This window comes from Haliaeetus leucocephalus, unplaced genomic scaffold (assembly GCF_000737465.1).
Source record: "Haliaeetus leucocephalus isolate CR32 unplaced genomic scaffold, Haliaeetus_leucocephalus-4.0 Scaffold263, whole genome shotgun sequence".
Taxonomy (NCBI): domain Eukaryota; kingdom Metazoa; phylum Chordata; class Aves; order Accipitriformes; family Accipitridae; genus Haliaeetus; species Haliaeetus leucocephalus.
In genome coordinates this window covers 214,652-231,625 of record NW_010972699.1, presented here as the reverse complement: position 1 = coordinate 231,625, position 16,974 = coordinate 214,652, and the positions used below count along the sequence as shown (strand labels likewise).

Below are 16,974 nucleotides of genomic sequence, written 5' to 3'. Positions count from 1 at the left end.
GCTCAAACTGATGGATTTGTGCCTCTGTGGTGGAGGAGTGATTTAGATAGCTTAAAGAATCACCATCAAAGGTATTAGCAAAAGTGGTTTTAATATGACATTGTAAAAGTATGACTTAACAAAGTTTGATAGCAAGGTTCACTCTACTATATCTCTACATGGGAGAAACATAAAAAGGAAAATTGAGTTAGAATTGAGCTAGAATGATTTACACAGAGACTAGAGATGCAAAAGGGTAAGGAAAAGCCTCCCATTGAGTCATGAGGTTCAGAGCGGACCCGCTTGCTTTCTAAACTCCCTCTCAGACAGGAGCCTAGGGGTGGCTGGATCCACTCCTCGTCCCAGACTTGGTCAACAGTTTATGTCTAAAGGATTATATATGCAAAGTTTGTAATAATTAATATTGAGTCACTACATGGATTAGCAATGTTTCGTCAGTATTAATTCAGCATGCTATTAGTCACTTACTAAGAATCTGTTGCGAGAAAGGCGTCTCTCTACCTTGGGTAAGGAATCTCAAACCTTGAAAGACGTCCCCGCTCAAGGGGAGATCACTGCCATGCAGCCATGCTGCCTAGCAGGGAGAGCTTAAAGAAAGCTCACTTAGACTGTCATATTTATGGGATGAATTGGTTGGCTTGTAATCAAATTGCATCCATTGTCCTTGTACACACGACTTTCTTTGTTCCTTGATAACTGAGTCTTGGAAAAACCACCTGCTATTCATGTGTTAATCATGTGATCGGTGTTCCAAGCTCAAAGGCATCTATGCTCACTGGGTCACTCTGTTCCTTTGTAGGTTTCCTAGAGGTATTCTTGGCCCAGCTATGGCTCAGGCCTTTACCTCCTTTGGAGCCTGTACCAAACTACTGCAAGTTTGGTTAAGGGGTCAAGCGCATCTGTCACAGCCTCTAGGTGGATTTCTCTTTTTTTTCCCCAGGAGCTTGAGCTGCCCAGAGAGTGAGGCCCAGTCCAAGTATTGCTTGTGCTCAGGCAGGTCTTAGCTCTTTACAGCCTGGAAGTGCAGTCTCATGTCAGTTACAAATTCCATGAAACCTGTAGAAAAGCAAAGGCAGTTTCTCAACAGAGAAGACTCCAGTTTTACCCAGGAATTTGTTTGCTATCTCAAGGTGGATGCTCCCCATGCTTCATGGTCTGGCTGGTAAAATGGAGTATTCATGCATACTTCCCTTCCCAAGATGTTGGAGAGCATGGCTGAATAAAGACTTGTAAACAGAAAGCGTCATCAGCGAGCAGACAGAATTTATTTCTCCAATACCCTCCTCTGGTTGCCAGATAACTGAGAGCCAAAGACCAGGCAAGCTAGGTCCTTACCTCTTGTCACAGTCTAGGCAGTGTGTGGAGGCAATGGTAAAGCAAGCATACATCCTATTTCCCTCCAAGCAACTACCACATAGTAGCAAAAATCCTACTCCTATAGCCAGCTAATAGATTAACTTCATTACCTCAAGGTAGCAGGCTAAAGCCTTATGAAAACAAGTGTCTCTCCAGTCTGTGATACAGCACTGTTTAACAAAGCTGTTAAATGCCTGGATGTAATCTCAGGCAGTAATTATGATCAGACCTGTCAATGGGCAAAGGCTGGGGCTTCCAGTCATGAAGCTGTGGTTCAGCAAAGATGATGGATGATGCCTGAGGGTGCTGAGCTCTGTACAGGACCAGAAACATGCTGGAAAGCACAGGGTAGTCTGTACAGAACATTTTTAAGGAGTAGCTTTGTTGCAGAAAAAATTGCATCAGGCAGAATAATTGTTTTTAGTCCACACTCAGTTTTATGGCAGGTTGTGGTGCTATCTGTCTGCACCACTCCAGTCAAATGTCCATTGTACTCTTGATGCCAGCATAAAAAAGGGACCCTTATTGTGAACCTTGACAAGTCATGTGCTTATGCCTGGCCTGGATCTAATGGGTAAACTGAGCAGTCTGGTAGTGACAGCAGCTGGTGATAACAAGACACTTCATTCAAGACAGTCTCTTGATAGCACCGTTGGTTTTGAGTTGCTTTCTGCAGCTGCGATGAGGAAAAGTGCAGAGGAAACCAGCTGCTCCTCCAGCCCTGCCAGGTGAACACCGGCAGAGCCGAGGAGCTAGCAAGGGCACTTGCAGATTTCCCATGTGTAGTACAGGAGTGGAAAAGGCAAATCCCCTGAGCTGCTGCCAGTGGCCTGCCTGAGAGCTACGGATGAGGCAGCCTGCAAGTCCACAGCAGCACAAATAAGGTGGTAGGACACTACAAGAAGGTTACTTGTAGCAGCAACGTGACTCTGAACCACACTGAAATGACATATTTTTCATTACAGGAAGCTGAATAATCTGATAAGGTTACAGCTGCCAGTTATCAATCCTCTGTGAGGACCTTAGATAAGGCAAATCTGAATCACATAGCTTATGACTGTACCAAAATCTGGGCCACTGCAAGAAATGGGCCCAGCTGTTGCTGAAAAAAACAGGCTTCCCATACAAAAGTCAGCAGGCAATTAAATAGCCAGAAAGAATAAATCAAAGAAGGAAGAGTTTGAGGTCTGGGTACAAACTAAAAGAATTTTGCACCACTCTTCCTTGAACTTCAGAACTTCAGGGAAAAAGCTCTTCTGTAGAGAGATGGCAAAGTGACTTTCATTTGGGAAGAAAACTGAGAAGATTCTGAGATCCCTTGGCAGACTAGTGGCCAGGGGACAGGAAAAGAGGAACCCGTGTCCCTTTTGATATCAGCAATTTCTGGTGGCTTCTGAAAGGAGCCCTGTCCAAGGTGTTGCTGGGGATCAGTGACACCTACAGAGGAACTGGCTAAATAATCAAAGGCCCCACCACTCTCATTGCTAAACACAAGGCCCTAGGGCAACATATGCTATTAAGCTGTGCCAATAGATAGTATTGTGCAAGCATTTCTGTGCTGTTGTCTGAGATGTTTTGTGTATGAGTGATGAGATATAAATTTAGAAATCATCCCTGTTTTCCCACCTATATCTTGCTGGATTTTTTCCTCAAAATAAAAAAAAAATCCAAAATCCATTTCATAGCTGTAAAACATCAGGTGTAGTATGAAAGATGAATAAGCTAATTTAGGTCTGTAGGGAGGCTGCCTCTTTTATTAGACCAACTGGTACACCTGGAGCAAACAGACAATCTTTCAGGCATGTGATCTATCTTTGGGTCTGATCTGCAGCCTGTTTTTTTCCCCAGCTGTAACCAGCAGCATAATAAAAGACATTTCTCCTCCTTAAAAACCTTGCCTCACTTCTACTCCTAGACTACAGTGGCTACAGCCACCCAAATACCGCCACAAACAAATCAGTCAGAGTTTAGGACCCAGAGCCCTGTTTTAGGCTTACGGGCTATGACAGCTGACTGAAAATCAATGAAGTGTGTTTTACCGAGCGTCATAATGAGGCAAGATAAGGCTGAAAGGTGCTGTCTTGCCTTGCAGACTCAATTGTCTGCCTTGATTTTTAACTAGATTGTTTTAGTCCCCTATTAGGATGAGACTGATTTGCTTATGAAAAAAAAAGATCAGATTTAAAGGAAAAGCCATGGTGATGCCCATGCTTTGCCTAGTGCTCTTTGTGCTGTGTCTGAGCCACTCAGGTAAGTGCAATTTCTTCTTCTTCCAAGCTGAGCTGCAGATGGTCAACATATTTTTTTCTGCTGGCCAGTTAGCTGCTGCTTGCTGGGACAAGGTAGGTGCTGTCTTCCCTTGGTCCCCTTCTTAACACTGTCTGACTAGCAAAATAGGGTTGCATCAGTGGCTGCCTTTGTATTGCACCCACAGCCAGTTTGGCAGTAAGATTTTAATAACTGCTGGGGGGGGTGGTCGCTGGGTAGAAGCCAACAAAAAAATGCTAAGCTTGACTTGCTCTGCTAAGGGGAGTTACCGGAGAATCTCCATCACCAGGAGGAAAACTTAAATGCCTCAGGTGAGCTGATGAAAGGCTAAGTGTCCTGTCTGTATTTCTTGGGGTGTTTCGCATGTTTGTGTAGCAGATTCTCTTGCCCCAGCCACACTCCTGCTCTTGCAGGTGCGGGGAACTGCTCCAGGCAAGGACTGCAGAGAGAAACAGGAACCTGGGGGAGAGGCGAGATGGCAAACAGTGCTCAGTTACTTGTACGCGCGGTAGCCTGCCAGGGAGCTCTCCAACTTTTGCCTTTTCTGTGCACCATATGGTAAATTCAGGGATGCATCTGTCCTACAGCCACTTCTCTGTTTTTTCAAAGGCAGTGCTACTTTGTTCAGTGTTTTCTCCATGGTTTTATCTAACTTAATTATCAGACAGGGCTTGATCAAATGAGCTGTTAGGCTATTTTTCCTGCTTGATATGTCTTCCTTCTCATTAAAAACTTCTGCTTTTAAACTGACCTCCTGCAAGTACTGAGGCTGTTTTATAATGGCACCAATCTTGTTCCTTCTGGCTTTCTTTGTGAGACTTCTCAAGTCTTTTTCACTCTTTTCTGTGGCTTCCCCAGCAGCTAAGAATCAACACATCGAGCTCCAAAACCAGTTTTACCACCTCTCTGCTATACCCTCTCAGAGCATTAGGGCCCTTGGACTTCACGTGAGGCATGGGCTGTGAAACAGCACTATTCTCCTATGAGGGAGTTCATACACAGCCATGAATGCCATGCCCGTGAGGTTTCTGGTTGTGTGTGTGTGCGTGTGCGGGGAGTTATACTCAAATAAACCCAAAGCAATGTATTCCAGCATTAAGACAAAGCTGGTTTTGATCCTGCATGTTTTGCGGTTGTGGATTTTTTCTATTTAATAGCTTTCCTCTTGAATTTCCTGTGATTAACCGCCATGCATATTTATGAACCTCCTAAAGGAAAAGGGCTGGGAGCTGGGGTCTCTGCAGAGACTCTTGTGTGTCAGGCGATTGGATCTCTGAGGTTGTCAGTAGTGAGCTGAGAAAAATACATTCTTTCTTTCTCTTCCTCTGGATGTGGATGCAATGCCTGTCTGGCATGTTTGGGCAGGCAATACAGTTTACTAGGACAGATGTCCCCCATTTGCTGTGTGGAGCTAGGGGTTAGCCCTGGCATGAAAATAAACCCTGGAGCAAGCAGATGGGGCATTTGTTGTTTCCCAGTTGGTAACAGCAGACCTCAAAGGCTTGTGACAAAGCAGCAAGACACAGGGTGGCCACAGAGGGTGCTACAAACTGTATTGACAGCTGCATGAGCCCGTCCCTGGCTACGGTGCAGAGCAGGTGGAAAGGAGTGTGAAAGCTCCCTTTGACCAGCTGGCCTCCACCTCCCCAGGGTCTGGTAACCCCACCACCACTGCACATCCAACAATAGAGGACAAGCACAGCCTGTGCTAGAATATCTGACAGTAAAGTAATTGTTACCCTGTGAACAGCAACCATGAGGCTTCAGAGTTTACAGCTTCTCAAAGAGGAATGGGCATTTGCTGTGGCTGGAAGTGGGGGATGACAGTGCCACTTGGATTTTGTGCTATCCTGAGAGAATCCAGACTGCATTAGGGAATGATTTTGTCCAATACGAAGCTCTGGTCTTGGAGTAAGTTTTTGCTTCAGGCAGTCCTTCAGCTGTGCTGCTGCCAGGTCTCCCCCTACCTATGGCCTCACACAGACCCCACCAAGGCAGAGGAGGCTGTACGGCCTGTCTTGCCCAGGAGATGGGCAGCAGCTGCTGGGGGAAGAGGACATGGACTGGGACAGTGGTCTGTGGTCACGACCTTTCCTCCATGCACATGGCAGAGTGTTACCCTCTGCCTCCAGTTTTCTGTCTGGAGGGACTGCTGAGCTTGGATGCCCTTTCCTCTCTCCCCATGGCACAGGGACTCTGTTGGGGGCTGCCTTACCTCTGATGTTTTCTGCACAGCATGTGTGAGCCCCTCAGCTGTGCCCCCCTGCCAAGGCTCTCCCATCGCCTGGTCCTCGCGCTATCCCTTGGCCACGACCCTCTGTCTGCAGACCCCTCCTGCACCTAATGCCTGGCAGTGCAGGCACAGGTGTCCTGCTCACACTGGGGCTGGCAGGGCATGGGTGGTGAGGGGACAAGGTGGGCCCCAAGCAGTGCGCTTTGAGGACAGCAGTGTTGGCCGTGACACCCGTGGCACAGGGCCAATCATCACAAGGTCATTTTCCTCCATGGTGCCTTTGAAGAGAGGTGAAATCCTTCTCATCCTCGGGTGTTGTGTGTGTGCACAAGGGAAGAGTTGGAGGTCGTGTCAGGACCTCAGCATCACGGAGAGTGGGGCTGGTATTGGGAAAGGATGGAGGGTCTCAACTGCCCTTCCCCTTTCATGGTAGCGGCAGCGGGGGAAGCATGGCCTTGCAGGTACAGACCATGATGGTTCTGTGCTTGGTTGCATACAGACCTGGCCCTGGCTGCATCACCCAGCTCCTCCTGTGGCCAGATGAGCTCCTTTTGCTCCAATAGTGGTGTTGCCCACCCAACCCACCCCCCAGCTGGGAGAATTCAGTTTTCTCAACGATATGCTACTATCCCCTGGTTAACCCCAGAAGGAGGAGTCATTTCCAAGTGTTGCATGAGGCTCCCTCAGATCCGGCTTACAGCCCTGTAGCTTCCAGTGAGGAAATCCCACCACCCTGATCCTCGTGCAGGGCGGCCTCTGTCCTAGAGAGGCCATAGAAACCAACCAAGTGCAAGTGAAATCCCTGGGCCCTGCAATGCCTATAGTATATTGCTGCTGTTTCTAGCTGCAAGACAGCTAGCCAGGGATTGCCCCACAGTGACCAGATTTCCCCTGTAGCCCCAGCTCTCTGTGGTACACCACAGGTATCTGAAAAAAGAGAACTCTTTCTCAGGGTGGCATTTATCAGGCTGGATATTTACTACTCGAATGAAAGAGAGCACCTGATGCTCTAAGCCTGCAGATCTTCTACAGAATAATAAACAAGAAAGACTGGGCAAGTACGTTGATGCAAGACAAAAAGGCCACACAAAACAGAAACCTAGTACAAAGTCATCACTGCTCTGGTTTGATGATTTTTTTTGTGCATGAGTTGGGCTTGGGCTGTCTTGCCTTCCCCTCTCTCCCCTCACCCTGGGTCTGCTGAGAGTCTGTGCATCTGAATTCCTACAGATTTTACTGACAATAGCTGCCCTGAGGTGAATTTGTCTCACATCATCACTCTGCCTCCCTTCTTCAGGTCATGCTGTTCTCCACATCTGCTTTCTGGCATGCTCCCACTCTCTGTTGCTCTCTTCCAGATGTGGCTGCCTTCAGTTCAATCGCTGAAAATGAGGATGTGCTCCTCAAGCACTTATTTCAAGGCTATCAGAAATGGGTCCGCCCCGTGGAAAACTCCAATGACACCATCAAAGTCCTTTTTGGATTAAAGATATCACAGCTTGTGGATGTGGTAAGTGTTGTGCTGAGCTTGGTAAATCATTCCTTCTTTTACAGACAGTTGTGCATCCACCTGGGAGAGCTGGTGATGCCATTGGCTTTTGCGTCCTGACGCATGAAATGCAAAGTGATGGTCAGGCAACAATATACTGAGTATGATGCGGTGCTGGTAATATGACCTCCTGCTCACACACAGCATGGGCTGTAAGACTTGTTTGTTTTGCAGCAAATCTGAAAGTCTTTTTTTCCCTGCTGCTCTTGGGGAATAAGGCCTCATTGCATCAGGTGTTAATCAAACAGTCCATGCCAGACAGTCCCTGGTGCCTATGTTTGCAATTTAATGTCGGGGCAGCTACAGGACAGGGGTGAGGAAGGGTAGAGCTTGTTGGACATTGCTCACTCTAAGCAAGTTTGTATCCAGGCCAAAGGCAGCTCATATCTTGACCCAGCTGGCCACTCAGATAAGACGCCAGAGGCAAAACACACAATTCCATGTTTTTGCCCACATGAAAAGTTTCCCTTCCCTTTCTCCTCCATCACTGCAATGCACAGTGGAGTTTGCACAGCGCCCAGAGGTACCCACACAATGGTGTGCTCCTCACATCCTCCAGTCCCTGGCAGCATCCCTGTGTGCCATGGAAGGCAGACTCTAATTTTGTGCTTTATTTACATATGCAGGACAATGTTTCAGCTTGTGTCTTTCCAAACTCACTTTGGGCTAAGCACTGTGGGGAGATGAGCCATCCTGTGAGCCCACAGCCATGTGTGTCCTGACCCCACTCAGTGGCTGAGCCCTGCTGCCTTCCCAGCTCTTTGAGATCTGATTCCTTCAGGCTGCTGTGAAATGCCAGACCTCAGTTTTCCAGCCTCAGGAACTCCCAGGGAGAGCAGGCACAGCACCTAGAAAGTCAGTTCACTTCCCCCAATAGTGACTGAAGAGACCAGGCCCATGGGGAAACAGGACCATAGGGATCTCCTCTGCTTGGCACAGGGCTGGACTCAGCAGGCATAGGGGCTGTTTCTGCTGCCTGTTTTGGTATTGCAATCCTCTCTACTTTGTGTCACCCTAGGATGAGAAGAATCAACTGATGACAACGAACGTGTGGCTGAAGCAGGTAAATTAGAGTGAATCAGACCTCCCCTTTCAGTGCAGGGCTGCTGAGCTGAGCGGCCATCCCAGCACACCAAGCCATCCATCCCCTTTTGTGACGCCGAGTGGCCAGACAAAAGCAGCACATTTTACCTTGCCTGTCGTTTTTATTTTACTCCTCTCAATTCAGCAAATGCATAAAGGGGCAGAAAGGCAGGCAGATGGGCCTTTAGGAAACAGGGTACCCTCTTCTCCTGGCCTGCACCCCAGGTGTGCACTCAAGCCAGCTGTATTTCAGGGAAGCAACATCCCCTAATACTGCAGTGGCCGTCCCTGGGATGCTGTGTGTGCCCTGAGGGACTATCCTGTCTCAGACTTAGAGGTCACGCAAGTACTGTCTCTCTTGCTGGAGTTAAGAGTGGTGCCTCGGATAGATTTCTTCTTCAGCATGAGTAAAGAGAAAGAAAAGGCCAGCATGTTACATCCCACTCACTCACCCCCACCCTTTGCCCAGTTAAAATCTGTAGCAAATCAATCAGATCTCTGTAACATAATTGCTTCTTGAAGTGACAATAATTTATACAAATGGGGGAAAGGTGGAAGTTGAACTGTTAGGTCTCCTTTCTCTTCACTGCTGAAGAACACTGCATTTCGTTTAGATTACACTGCACCAATTTATTGACCTTGTGACAATTATTTTAAGTCTCTCAGCCATATGAGTATCTATAAACATGTCAGCTGATCCTATGCAGGGGACATAAAACCCAAGCCGTACTTGAAATGATGCCATGGGAAGTGGTTCCTAGGGGTTGCTGGGCTGGTGGAGGAGCAATGTGGCTCAGTTTTTGTTCTCAGTCTGCTACCTGTAGTGCTGCAGTGAGTGTGAGCTTCTGGGTGGTGCATGACCCCTAAAGGCCATATGGACATTATATGCAAATATGGTCTCTCCCTTGAAGAGGGAGAAGCTCAGACTTCCCCTCAGCGCAGGGAAGACAGGAATTTCCCCTTTTGCTGGGGAAATTTACTGCTGATCTGAATCCAACTGCGGAGAGCCTGCCCTGAAAGAGCTGCAGTGTTGCATTTTCCCTACCTTCAGCTGCAATTGCAGAGCCCCTCATGTGCACGGGGCCAGATCTTGGCTTCCTTACTCCCCGTAGCCACTTGGGCAGACACCAGAGCCTTCCTACAAGGGTAACCCCTTACCCTCTGTCTATCTTCTCCCATTCCCACCCTGTCTCCTTGCAGGCTGCATGACCAACCTCCCCTGGCAGGTCCAAGTCCTGCAGTCTGCAGGTATGGAATCAACCCACTTCACCTTCCTCATTCTCTCTGTTCCTGCAAGTGTCCCCCAAAAGATTTTACAGCCTTTTGCAGCCTTTGACAGAATATTCCTGGGTCTGACCATCTCCTCCTTCTCAGGGAAGACTTGGCTGCTTGGTCCATCCAGGACAGCAAAGTCTCCTGTGCCCTAGAGCAGCCTTCATCCCCCAGGCTGGGTGACATCTTCACCCAGGTTACAGTGACTGCAGAAGACAGGGACCTGAAATTCTGGCTCACATTAGCAGGTCAAATGCAAGTCCAGGCTGCTCAAAAGCATTAGGCCTGAGACACTAATACAGACAGACACCTACTGATCCTTTCTCCATTGCTGCATGAACGTGTGTGGGGACATTTAGGGTTAGACCTTCCATGCTGAGCACCCTCTTTGAATCGCAGCATTGGCCTTCCCAGAGTCATAGCTTGGAGTCTGTGTCACCACTCTTGCTGTGGGAAATCAGGTTCTGCTGCAAGTTACTCCAAACATGCTGCAGGAGGTAGGGACATGCCACCATCCACTCACTGCGTCTGGGGTGTGGGGGAGGATGAGGGGGAAACTACTTTATCTGATCCTTCAGCCTCATGCTGTGGCTAAAAGAAGGACCTACCCAGGAGTCTGTACTGTAGACATGCTGATTTCTCTGGAGGCCCTCAGAAACTCTGCTCAGATTTTATCCAGGGCAACTCTCTGGGGTAACTCAGCACTGTGATTTTCAGAATTGTTGAGCAGGGCTCTCACTTCTTGTTACCATTTCTAATACTGCTTCTCTGAGGGGCAGAGAACATCAAGGCCCAAATGAAATGCAAAGGGAGCAGAAAATAAGTGAGACACAGGTTCTGATTTTCACACATGCAGATGCCCCCAGGAGGTGAGCACTTAATACTTGTGGCCTGACCCAGGTATCCTGCTTTGGGAATCATGTATTCCTGTAGGCTCAGCGTGAACTGGTCCCATGTGCAATCCAATGCTTGGGGGATTATTAGAGTGCATAAGCACAACAGCTAGGAAAAGGTCCATAAAACTAAACAGCATTAAAATAACTTTTTCTTTTGGGTAGTGAAAAACATTAAACAAACCTGAACTCTCTAATGACACAGACCCTGTCCTTCTGCAGGAGGTGGGGAGGTAAGGGGAGTCTGGTCCTCACCCTGGGGTGTATGAGGTTGAGGCGGAATCACAGTCATAATTTCTCTGCAAAAGCCTGGCTTTTCTTAGGTGAGCAAAGCTTAAATCCAAGGGGTTTCTTTTTTTTTTTTTTTTAATTTCAAATATCCACATGCTCAAGATGGTGGGACTTGATGATGTGCATGCAGGCAGACACACAAGGTGCAAAGGAGCTTTTAGTGGTTACTGAGACAGTATCTGGGTTCAAGCAAGCTATGGAGTCTACTAGCAAGTGTCAAGAATCTGGGTCCAGTGTTTCTGGGTCCAGTGTTTCTTGGTCAGCTTGCTGTGGGTTAAGCACTTGAGTGACAGCCCAGAGACAGGAAGAGGAGAGTAATGCTGGGGGCTGGGTGGGGGTGGGTGGTCTGGGGCAGCTTGGAAGAAAGGGAGAAGAGAGGAAAGGGCCCTTTGCATCTGCTGCTACAGTTTGTGTCAGCATAGCCCATAGAGCGATTCCCGTTTTAAACTGCTCATCTTCAAAGTCTGCACACAATCTATTTTCTGCTCTAGTAAGAAGACACAAAACCATTTGCCTTGCAGACAAGAAAGAGCACTTTAGCTGGGAGAGAAATCATTGCAAGGCAGGGGGGAGGGAAGAGTATTGCAGATGCAGCAAATAACCCAGGCCAAGGGGCTGCTCCAATTCAACTCCAGAGGGATGATTATATCTCCAGGTGGCTCACAGGGTATTTGCTTCTGTTGTGTTAGTGCAGGCTATGAGCTGACTGTGTTGGCTGCTGCTGTCAGCCCTGATTATCCTCTTGCATAACAGGTATGTTTCCAGCCTAAGCTCCCTGACACCTATTACAGGAGGTGTCCAGGACACTTGTGAGTCTGTGCCCACTTAACAGCCCAGGCTGCTGGAAACATCTGGTAGATACCCACCAGCTCACGCTGCAGGTGGTGTGCTCTGTCCCTGCTGCTGAGGCTAAGAGCAGCAATGACCCCTCATCTCTTGCCACACTTGAACAGCTCCCATCCCTCCTTTAGCAGCAGGAGGAGCCAGGGGTGAAGGGCTGTGCCTGATAGCTGACACCAGCCATTTGGGCAGTTCAGAGAGTGGGTCCATATCTCTTCTGGTGCAGGTAGTGGGGCCGTTAATCCTGCTATGGTACCACCCTGGGCAACTGCCTCCTTTGCTTGTGCTTTGGGCCAGATTTTAGGAGGAATCTACCAACCACCTGCCCATGACCTTGGGCCCCATCACTTGCCTGCACCTGGAGGAGGAGGATGCTTGTTCTCACTGTCTGTGTTTAGGTCTCTACTAAGGATCTGGGTTGCTGTCACACTGTAAAGGACTGAAATAATAAGTCTTTGTAGGCATAGGTGTGAAAAGCATGTGGAATTGAAGAAGTGAGAGGGGAAAAATATGGTGGGAGAAGAAGCATAGAATATAGCTTTTTGGCTCGTCCTTATGTCATGCAGGAAATTGCTCAGAGAAGGCTGAGACCCCCACATCCCTGGGGACCTCTTAGTGCTGGAGCTTAATGGAAAGTGGTTCATCTTCTGCTTCTTGGTATTGACCACATTCTACACCTATTGCTTCCTCTCGCTGCTGTTCCTGTGGGCAAGTGAAAACCCCCATCAATAATGAATAGGGATCAGAGAGCTGCTTTTCCACTGCATCTCTGTGGAAATCTCCAGGTTGCTAGAGCCACTTTGCTAGGATCTCCCCATCTGAAAAACAAAAAGAGGTGAGAAAAATTATTCTGGAGTTCAGCATGATGAAAATGGACAAGACTCACCATGCTTTTGTGGTTTTTTAGTGTTATCTTTTCAGGATTGTAACCAAATGCTTTACAATAGCATTGTATTATCTTTTCTGCAATAGTGTGCAGGTCTTTCTGATGAAAGAACAATGATTTGGTTTGCAAAGAGAGTGTACAGATATTAGGTATTGTATTCTGTTCACTGAAAAAAGCCAGGTCTCCACTGAAAAGTAATTAAAGGCCACCTCTCTGCCACTTGGGTAGTAGTAGCCATGCCACCTGGCTCTTCTATGGGGTCAGTGTCGGCCAAAGACACCATAGGCTGGTTGTCAGAGGGAAGAAGAGGTGCTATATCAAGGGAAGTGTCTCCTTCCTTCTGGACTACCCTCACGTGGGCTGGGCAGGGTGGTGAGTGAAGCGAGTCAAGTGCTTTCCTGGAGCGCCTGCCTTGAGTTTGCCTGCAAAGGGATGGGTTGCTGGGGTCCACCTGTGGCTGGAAGGGCAGTGCTTGTGGGGATTAACATCTCCCAGCTATGCCTGCCTGGCATCCTCTCTGCAGCTGAGCAGGCTTACACCAAGCTCTGCCCATTGTGCTGTGCAATGCAGTCCCTCTGAGGCAAGTGGTGGGAGGAGGAATGAGGCTGTTGTGTATGAATGGGCAGAGGACTCTGCTGGCTTCTTACAGGAATGGATTGACCACAAGCTCTCCTGGAATCCAGAGGAATACGGTGGGATCACTGCCATCCGTGTCCCTTCTGAGTCCCTGTGGCTTCCCGACATTGTTTTATTTGAAAAGTGAGTAGCATGGCTGCTTGCTCTGGGCTTAGGCAAGAGCTTGGGGAAGGTATGTCAGGCACCATGAAGCTTCCAAGTGCTGTCAGAAGGTTGCTTCTTTAGGCAGTACAAATGTTGGCTTCCCTTGTGCTGCAGGTGATGGATAGAAAGCATAGCTGGGGAGGGGTTAGGACTGGGGCAAACTTAGTCCTGAACTCGGTACTGTTTCTTCCTGTCCAACTCCCAGTGCTGATGGACGTTTTGAAGGATCCCTGATGACCAAAGTCATAGTGAAGTACAATGGAGCGGTGACCTGGACACCACCAGCCAGTTATAAGAGCTCCTGCACGATGGACGTGACCTTCTTCCCCTTCGACAGGCAGAACTGCTCCATGAAGTTTGGGTCATGGACGTATGATGGCAGTATGGTGGACTTGATTTTAGTGGATGAAAATGTAGACAGGAAAGACTTCTTTGATAATGGGGAGTGGGAGATCTTAAACGCCAAAGGTATGAAAGGCAACAGGAAGGATGGGCTGTACTCTTACCCATTTGTCACTTACTCCTTTGTTTTGAGACGCCTTCCACTGTTTTACACTCTTTTCTTAATAATCCCTTGCCTGGGATTGTCTTTTCTAACTGTCCTGGTGTTTTACCTGCCTTCAGATGAGGGAGAAAAGCTTTCATTGTCTACATCAGTTCTAGTCTCCCTCACTGTTTTCCTTTTAGTGATTGAGGAAATAATCCCTTCTTCTTCCAAAGTCATCCCTCTGATTGGTGAATATCTGCTGTTCATCATGATTTTTGTGACCCTCTCTATCATCGTGACTGTGTTTGTTATCAATGTCCACCACCGCTCCTCAGCAACTTACCATCCCATGGCTCCCTGGGTTAAAAGACTCTTCCTCCAGAAGCTGCCTCGGCTGCTCTGCATGAAGGGCCATGTAGATCGTTACTCCTTCTCAGAGACAGAAGAAAAGGAAACCACCTTGAAATCAAAGCTCCCAGGGAAGCAGAAACACAGGCAAGCAAAAGACGGAGAGAAAATTGTTATTGCCTTTCTGGAAAAGGCATCTGACTCCATTCGATACATTTCCAGGCATGTTAAAAAGGAGCATTTCATCAGACAGGTAGGTAAAGGGAGGGCAAGGAGGGATCACAGTTTCCTTGACAGCAATGGCTTCCAAGCTCTTACCTTTTCTGCATGCCTTTCCCTTTGCATCTTCCTCCTGCTCTCATCTAAGACATGTCCTGGTAGCTTCCCTTGCTTGATAAATAATATGGTTTTTGGGAAAACGCATTGCTTCAAGGAGAACTGTATTATGCTGTGAGAGTCCCTGCTCTTTACAGATGCAAGAGGCACAGCAACCTCTCCTGGAGGAATTCGAGCACTTTTAGCTAAAAGATTTTGCACAGGCTGAAAGAAGTCTGATTACCATGTGCATAAAACTACCAAACTGTTTTGGGGTTTTGAGTGACTCACAGCTATAGGTGCTGAAAAGGTGATCCATGTCAGTTTTAGGATACAGGACACTACAAAATTCTAATTTTAAAAACAGATTTGTGGAGCTGAAATATATATAGCAGTATCAGTGAAGTACTGGGCTCATTACTGTTTCTGTTTGTTCTCCCTCTCTCCTTCTCAGGTTGTCCAAGACTGGAAATTTGTAGCTCAAGTCCTGGATCGGATCTTCCTGTGGTTATTTCTGGTGGTGTCAGTGACGGGTTCAGTTCTGATCTTTACCCCTGCGTTACAGATGTGGCTGAACAGCACTTTGTAGATAGTGCTCCCACAGTAGCATACAACAAGTATAATGCCAAGGGATGGTGATGCCTTCGAGCTTGGTCTCTATTGTACAGATGGGAAGCAACAGCAGGAATGAGGGAAGATGATGGTAACAGCGGGCATTGACTACTGCTTTCTGTCTTCATACAACTCTACCAGTTACAGATTCGGCTGAGATCAGAGAAGGACTTAGTGCGCAGCTGAGTCCTAAAGTGAATTGGGGTTGCACAATTGGGTTATAAGTATTTTACTGGTAGCCTGGTTATATTAAAATAACAGCCAAGATTATTAGTTACAATTGGAAATAGTACTTCTGGCACAATGATTATACTTAAAAGGCAGATCGGTCAGTTAAAATGCTACTTTATAAAAGAAGTTATAGTAGGAACACAAATCAGTACTCAGTTTATCTACATTTCCAAGTAAAACCCACAAAGTCTCTACAAATCACTTCGTGCATGTGTCAGAACTGGCAATTGCACAGCACATGCATCAGAAAAAGTACAAATACCTTTTAGATGGGATGCTCAAAACCACGACTCTGTGGCCTTACCTTGCTGCAGGATCAGCTCAACAGTGGCAGAACTTACCACTCTGCCCACCTGCTACCAGCCTTTATGGCATGCACACTTTGTCTCTTCTCTTGGCCATCAGGAAGCTACAAGGTGTTACCTGCTTTTCAGTATTACTTGCAATTTTGCCTGTTGCTCTGTAATGTATCAAAAGACTGAACAAATAAGGATTTTTCCCCATGATCTGCATTTAGAAACTATGATTCCTGCACCTGCTTGTTCACAAGACAAATAGAAGATCACCTGAAACATATTGCATGGAGAAAGGTGGCTATGCTACTCCATAAGGGAACAGTGATCTTCCTAAACAGTTCAGTTGCAGGGAAGCTGCAGACATCACTTTCAGCAAATGAAACTTGTGGTTGGTGCAGAAGTGGAGTTTCTCCTGAGAGCTGTGGGGTCACTGGCTACTGGGAAGATGCATATTTGGGTGTTGTCTTGTTCATGTTTCCCAGGCAACTCAGAATTTCATTCCTTTAATTCATTAAAATGGGATCCTTCTGCATGATTAGAAACAGCCCTTAAAAGTGTAAATGAGACCTGACAAAATGCAGAGGTGAAGCTTTCACCACTTTTGCAGGGGCAGTGTTTTGCCAACATGGAGTGCTTCAGAAAATCCCATTCAGAACTTGCAGGTGTTTGCAAGACTAGCAAAGGATTTGGAGATCCAATTTTCGACCATTTAAATGTGAATCTGGTATTAAAGCTTTAGTTAGCCTTGAAACTTTCTCCCTAGGAATGGAGGTTAGAGGGTGTTAAAAATACACAGAGGTATTCTTGTGCTTGGATTATGTGTGCACACCAGACCTCTGTGAGTTAATATCATCCCATCTTGTTGTGTCATCGAGAAAGCTCTGTTCACTTGTGCAATCACTATTAATAAAGATGTATTTAGTAAATGATTCCTGAGGTGAGAGTGCTCATATGCTGGGCTTTGTTGTTGTTCTGTTGTCAACAAAGTCTGGACTGTAGCCCATTTTAAAAGCCTTGTCTCAAATCTATTCAAATAGAGGGGTTGTCACATTCTTGGAAAGTCTGTGAGTAAGTTTGAGGAGGGAGCATTCAGATCTGGTTATTATATTGCAGGAATCTAGAACAGACCCATTTAGTTTAGCATATACAGATAGATGTCTTAACATAAGACACTGGTATGAAACTCTTACACATTGATCTTACTGCCAGCTGCTCCTCTCTTCTTGCATTGTTT

The 16,974-nt window shown here is 47.1% G+C and overlaps 1 protein-coding gene across 1 annotated transcript; it reads left to right on the top strand.

Annotated features, from left to right (window-relative positions):
* The first annotated feature begins 3,558 nt into the window (after positions 1 to 3,558).
* Positions 3,559 to 15,585, top strand: CHRNB3 (cholinergic receptor, nicotinic, beta 3 (neuronal)). Its single transcript, XM_010569174.1, has 6 exons — positions 3,559 to 3,606; positions 7,216 to 7,367; positions 8,425 to 8,469; positions 13,321 to 13,430; positions 13,657 to 14,539; positions 15,056 to 15,585. Exons 1-6 carry the CDS (start codon positions 3,564 to 3,566, stop codon positions 15,188 to 15,190), a joined length of 1,368 nt encoding a protein of 455 aa, XP_010567476.1. The 5' UTR covers positions 3,559 to 3,563; the 3' UTR covers positions 15,191 to 15,585.
* The last annotated feature ends 1,389 nt before the right edge of the window (positions 15,586 to 16,974 follow it).